Below are 5,925 nucleotides of genomic sequence, written 5' to 3' on the forward strand. Positions count from 1 at the left end.
CGAATGGCTTATCCCCTTTCGGAATGCTATGCAGAAAACTTTCTGATTTCCCCGTTTTTGGAGCAAATGCAACACATTTTAGGCAATTTTCAATGTGACTACTGCACTTCTCTTTCATTTTATTAAACCAATACGTTTTTAGAATGGCGTCTATCATTTTATCTCTGCCAATGTGTCCAAGTTCATTGTGGTATTTATGTAAAACATGACTCTCCATTTCTTCAGGGACATAAAATAATAATCTGTCGTCGTTCGATTTTCTATACACGACCCCGTTTCTCATTTCAAACAACTTAAGCTGGTTTTTCTCTAGTTGGTCCCGAACTTTTAAAATATTTGAATCCTTTGATTGACAAATTAACAGATTATCTTCAAAACTATTGGCCTCAACCGTCAATACATGACACCTACTTAGAGCATCTACGTGCTGCATCTTATTTCCCGATCGGTGAACTACTTCGTAATCAAAGTTTTGAAGCTCGAGTGCCCATCGGGCGATTCTTGGGTTTAGGTCAACCCTATTTAAAGTGAGTGTCAAAGAATTGCAATCGGTTATTATCTTAAAAGGCTTTCCATGAAGGTAAATTCGAAATCTGCGAAGAGCGTATATGATAGCCAATGTTTCTAGCTCAAAGCTGTGGTACTTGGACTCAGTCTCTGTCGTTCGCTTTGAGAAATAGAACACGGGATGAAGTTTTCCATCACATTTCTTTTGCATTAAAACTGCACCGAAACCTAAAGAGCTTGCATCGCAATGTAACTCGACATCGTCTCTATGATCATAAATAGCCAATACAGGGGATTCGATTAGTTTTTTCTTAAGACTCGAGAAACAATTAAACTCTTTCTCGTTAAACGTAAAATCGTTGCCTTTCCTTAGCATATCGTAAAGTGGCTTGGCTAAAACAGAAAAGTCTTTTATAAAGCGTCTAAAATATGAGCATAAACCCAAAAAGCTTTGTACGTTGTGTAATTTTTCTGGAATCGGAATGTTTTTAATAGCATCAAGCCCTCTATCATCTGCTCTTATTCCTTCTTTAGTTATAAAGAATCCTAAATATTTTATGCTTGACTGCATAAACTCACATTTATCTAGCCGCAGCTCTAACTTATTATTAACTAACCGAATAAACACTTCCTTTAATGTACTTAAATGTTCCTCTATATCTGTGCTAGCCACCATTATGTCATCCATGTATACAATAACCTTATTTTCTCTAATCAAATCGGAGAAAATTTTGTTTACGAAACGTTGAAAAACGGCTGAAGCATTTTTTATTCCCATGGGCATTCTCAAAAATTCAAACTGTCCTAAAGGAGTCACAAAAGACGTGTACTTTATCGAATCATCGCTCACGAATACGTGGAAATACCCATTTTTTAGATCGAGCTTCGAAAATACACTCTTATTGACTAGTTTGTCCAAGAGGTCATCTATTAGAGGCAGAGGATAGTTGTCTTTTATTAAAATCTTATTTAGCTTGCGATGGTCTATGCATAACCTAAGATCTCCAGTTTTCTTCTTTACCAACACGATTGGGGAAGCATATTCCGGGTCACTATTTCTTATAATACCTTTATCTAGGTATTCGTCTAACAGTTTTTGGAGCTGATCCTTTTCACTATATGATAGCCGCCTAGGTGAACAACTGAACGGCTTCGATTTTTCTATGTTAATTTTCATTTCGCACCTGGTAAAAGGTATTTCTGGTCTTTTTGCAGTATCGTATAACGTATTAAACATTTTGATAAACCTGCACTTGGTCTCGTAGTCAATTTCATTACCACAGCTATATTCCGGGAATTGATTATCCACAACGTTGATACTTAACATATCCTCATCAAATAAATGTTTCTTCTAAAACGCTCTTTGTAAGATTTTCGGTTTGTTTTCCTAATAATTGCTCCTCAAAAGTTTTATTTCCTAACAGTCGGTTCTTAACAGTCTCTTCTCCTACCAGTTGCTCCTTAACAATTTCATTTCCTAACAGTCGGCTCTTAACAGTCTCTTCTCCTACCAGTTGCTCCTTAACAATTTCATTTCCTAACAGTTGCTCCTTAATAATCTCTTTTCCTAAAAGTTTTTTTCTAACAGTCTCTTTTTCTGACAATTGTTTCTTAACAGTCTTATTTTTAGTTAGGCAATCCGTACAAAAAGCATCTGACAACTCAGCCATTGCATGTCGTTGCCCCTCCGTCCCACACAACAGGTTCAAGTTGCAGGTGTGACAGACGGAGTTCTTTTTGTAAATACTATGATCACTATTCTTAATAGTGTCAAGGGTGTCTAGATTAATGCTTAATCCATAAACACCCATGAAATCCCTTCCCAGAATTGCATCATGGCTCACGGACTCATCAGCGACAATTATTAAATCAAAATGAATCTTTATTCCCTTTCTTCATTATAAAGCACAACCTTTTTCCTTTTACATTAAGTTGGCTCTTATTTATACCATAATATGGAGTGTTAACTTTATTAATGTGCGTTCCATAAGGGACTTTGAATAGTTTTATAAAAGATATCGCGTTGCCTGAGTCTATGAGCGATTCTGCAATGATTGGTACATTAAAATAATAAACAAAAAAAAATTGGATAGATCTTACATAGTTGTTTTTGTCGCTAGCGCTCTTCTTCTGGGGGCATTGCCCTACGAAGTGCCCCATTTCTCCACAGGCGAAACAGGATCCTTCGCGAAATGGCCCTTGGAGTTGCAGTTCCTGCAACGCAGATCATTATTCCCAAAGACCTCCATTGATGACTTCTTCGCTGCGTTGGCTTCATTTATCTGCGGGAGGCAGATATTTACAAAGGCTTGCTGCATTTGCTCCGGGTTGGCGAATCGTTGAATGCGAGCTTGATCCCTTAAATTTGCTGATGGCACTCCTTCGATGATTTGCTCTAAAAGCTCATCTGTGTCCAGGTTGATGGGTTTAGCCGACATCATTTTCTCCTCGAAGTACATGGCAAAACGCTCGGTTTGCTGCCATTTACGTTGCTCGAACTTGCGACGCTTTTCGGACTTAGAAGATGTTTGCCCGAAGGCCATAATCAGCTGCTCGCATAACCTCTCGAAAGGTTCCATCATCCTAGTACGGTTGGCATGCAACCAGCGCTGTGCCTTTCCCTTAAGCTTCGTAACGAACAGCATCCTTAGGCCGTCGTCGGCCAATGTATATACCTGTCCAATATTCTTGAGGAGTTCCACCCAGTTGCGAGCACACATGTTTTCGTCAAAGTCTATGGCTGCTTCTTTGGCGAAAGACAATGATGCTGCTGATGCAGCCCGGTTGGTGGTTCTGTCAGCGTTAAAAACGGCGTTGTTATTGTTTGCTGAACCGAATACTGCCAAACTGCTGGTGTTGCCACCCGATGTTATGCCTTGCAGGGCTGCTGAACCGTTCAGGCTTGCAGTGCTGCCACCAGATGCGTCGTCGTTTGAGGTCGGTGGCACGATCAGACTGACAGGGTTGCCAATTGATGCATGCACATGCGATTGCGGCAGAAGGTTCGAGACTCCAACTGCTTGTTGTTGTTGCTGTTGTGTGGCGCCACGTGTCTGCGCGTGCTGCAACAAACTGCGATGAGCACCAATTTCTGCCTGCAGCTGCCTGATAATAGCAAGAAGCTCAGGTTGCTCGAGAGCATTCCGGGAAATCACCCTCTGTGCAACCTCTGGAGCGTTGTCCGGTTCGTTGCCCTCGGAGGCGACGTCATGATCCTCTCCAGGATTCTCGTTATCGGGATGATCCTCTCCGTGGTTTTGGTTGGCGTCCTTACGTGGTGCATGGCCGCGCTCTTCACGAGGAACACTCCCAAGGCGAGCCATCAATTCGGCTTTAAGGCCTTGAGTTGGCAGTCCCAACGCGGAAAGCCATCTTTTTAACTGCACAACCGAGTATTCGTTAAAGTTAATTTCGTCCATTGCGTAGATCTGAACCACTTCTGAATTTGTGAGAGGGACAGTTTTATAATAATGCACACAACTTTACTCAAAGCACGTCCACTTTATTCAGCTCGTGTATCTAGAATGTCCCACATTGGGCTTTCTTACAGTTCATGTTAATCTTAATGTTAGCTGAACATCTACAATCGAGGGTTTTATCGGTAATAAGGTGACCATATACTCAGCCTACTACAACCGTTTTGTTGAGATGAACGCGATCGCTCGGTTGGCGCCGTACTTATCGATAGCTCGATGCTGTGACGTCATGCGGTGGTTGTTGTCGTGTCTGGAGGAAGTATTTCCGCAGATCTGGCAGCTCCGTGATGGGTTCCCGTGTTTCGTTGTATGGGGACCTGAGGAAAGTGGGATGCGGTTAATAGCGTACCACAGGTACGTCGCCTGCCTATATGTGGTGCGTACTCTAAACTCTTGTCCTCCTAAATGCCCTGCGGCTCTGGATTCCTGGTCTGTGTGGATGCGGATAGTTCTGGTGTCCCCTGCGTGTCGTCGTCGTCGTCATCCTCGTCGCCCTGATGGTAGGGCTTGAGGTGGTTTATGCTGGCCGTGCGGCGACGGCGGCTTCCGGCGTCTTGCAGCCTGACTATGTTATGGGAGAGGAACTTGACCACTCCACTGAGGTCCCGTTTTTTTGGCATAAAGTCGAAAAATTGAGCTACAGGGTTCAAACTTTGCAGAATTTATTTTTATGGCATTAAAAATTTCTGTACAAAAAATTGGGTCAGTGCGACCACGCCCGCGCCTGCCGCCCCTGCAAACTAATTAAGAATAAATATATATTATTTCCTGTTCTATTCAATTACTTACTTATTTTTTAAATGCAATTTTCTTCTTCATCCAATTCAATATTATAATTATCCAGATCGTCGTCAGAATCGCACTGCAGATCATTCTGAATGCGAAAATCTATCTTTTTTGTATATTTTGTTACGAGCTTCAGAAGCATTTTCGCCTAGGCATCCTAGTGGAACTAAGCTCGAATGATTACCAGATTAACCATGAACCAATATTTTATAAATTGTTGGTGACATCGGATACCAAGGGTAGCTTCGCAAATATAATAAAAAAGTTGTTTCACAAAATGAGCGAAATTTTTCCGAATTTATATAATGATTGGAAGAAATGGCGATTAAAATTGCGTGAAATTTATTTAAAAGATCTTCGTTGAAGTTGGTAATAGATGCTAGTAGCTTAGTATTGGCAAAAGCTCTCCTTGCCGTATTACCATCATTGGTATTGCCGCTTACATTCTGCTTTGTCATGCTTATCCGAAGACCCATTTCGTATATTTTCCGTTTGCTCATTTCAATCTTATCATCACCTTTTATATGCCATTTCTTTAATTCAATTTTATATGAAATGTTTAAGACAAATTCTATGAACCGGATCCAGGCATGCAATGGACTTACGCCAAACTGCAAAGCTCCAGGCTTTGGGATAAAAAGTTCAGAATTAAAATTTTTTATTTCTAATATTTTTTGTTGGAGTGACACCACAGATTGGACAACATTGAGTAGATGTAGTTCCAGTCAAAACGTTTAGCACTTTGCCATCAATAAGTGTCATGTGCATTTCATAATTTACTGTTATATCACGATTCTCATTGAATTTATAAACAGAAGGTTTGAGATTATTAATTTGAGAATCTAAAAAGTTCTTTTCCATCATTATGTGTGCCGTAGTTTCTTTTACAAGTTCAATTTTTAAAGGTCTGCAAAATCGAATAGATTGCGGTGTTCTATTATTCCATATGTTGTGATCAAAAGCGACTATAATTTTTATGGGTATAACAGAAGTCACAAAAATTGAGTGATCTGAAAGCTGTTCACCAGTTGTTTTGGTATCAAACTTCTGCTTGTATATTGAATGACCCGTAGAACCATCAAATCCATAGCTGCATATTAGTTTAATTTCAGAGCTGTTTGGAAACTGGCTTAAAACATCGGCTTGCATTTTAATA

At 40.4% G+C, this 5,925-nt stretch overlaps 1 protein-coding gene across 1 annotated transcript; it reads right to left on the reverse strand.

Moving 5' to 3' along the window:
* Positions 1 to 2,484: 2,484 nt before the first annotated feature.
* LOC108104237 lies at positions 2,485 to 4,073 on the reverse strand. Its single transcript, XM_017210187.2, has 2 exons — positions 2,608 to 4,073; positions 2,485 to 2,552 (listed from the first exon to the last, which is right to left on the reverse strand). The coding sequence occupies exon 1, from the start codon at positions 3,924 to 3,926 to the stop codon at positions 2,652 to 2,654; it is 1,275 nt and encodes a 424-aa protein (XP_017065676.2). The 5' UTR covers positions 3,927 to 4,073; the 3' UTR covers positions 2,485 to 2,552; positions 2,608 to 2,651.
* Positions 4,074 to 5,925: the final 1,852 nt, after the last annotated feature.

Source organism: Drosophila eugracilis, unplaced genomic scaffold, assembly GCF_018153835.1.
Source record: "Drosophila eugracilis isolate 14026-0451.02 unplaced genomic scaffold, ASM1815383v1 contig_173, whole genome shotgun sequence".
In the NCBI taxonomy this organism is placed as follows: domain Eukaryota; kingdom Metazoa; phylum Arthropoda; class Insecta; order Diptera; family Drosophilidae; genus Drosophila; species Drosophila eugracilis.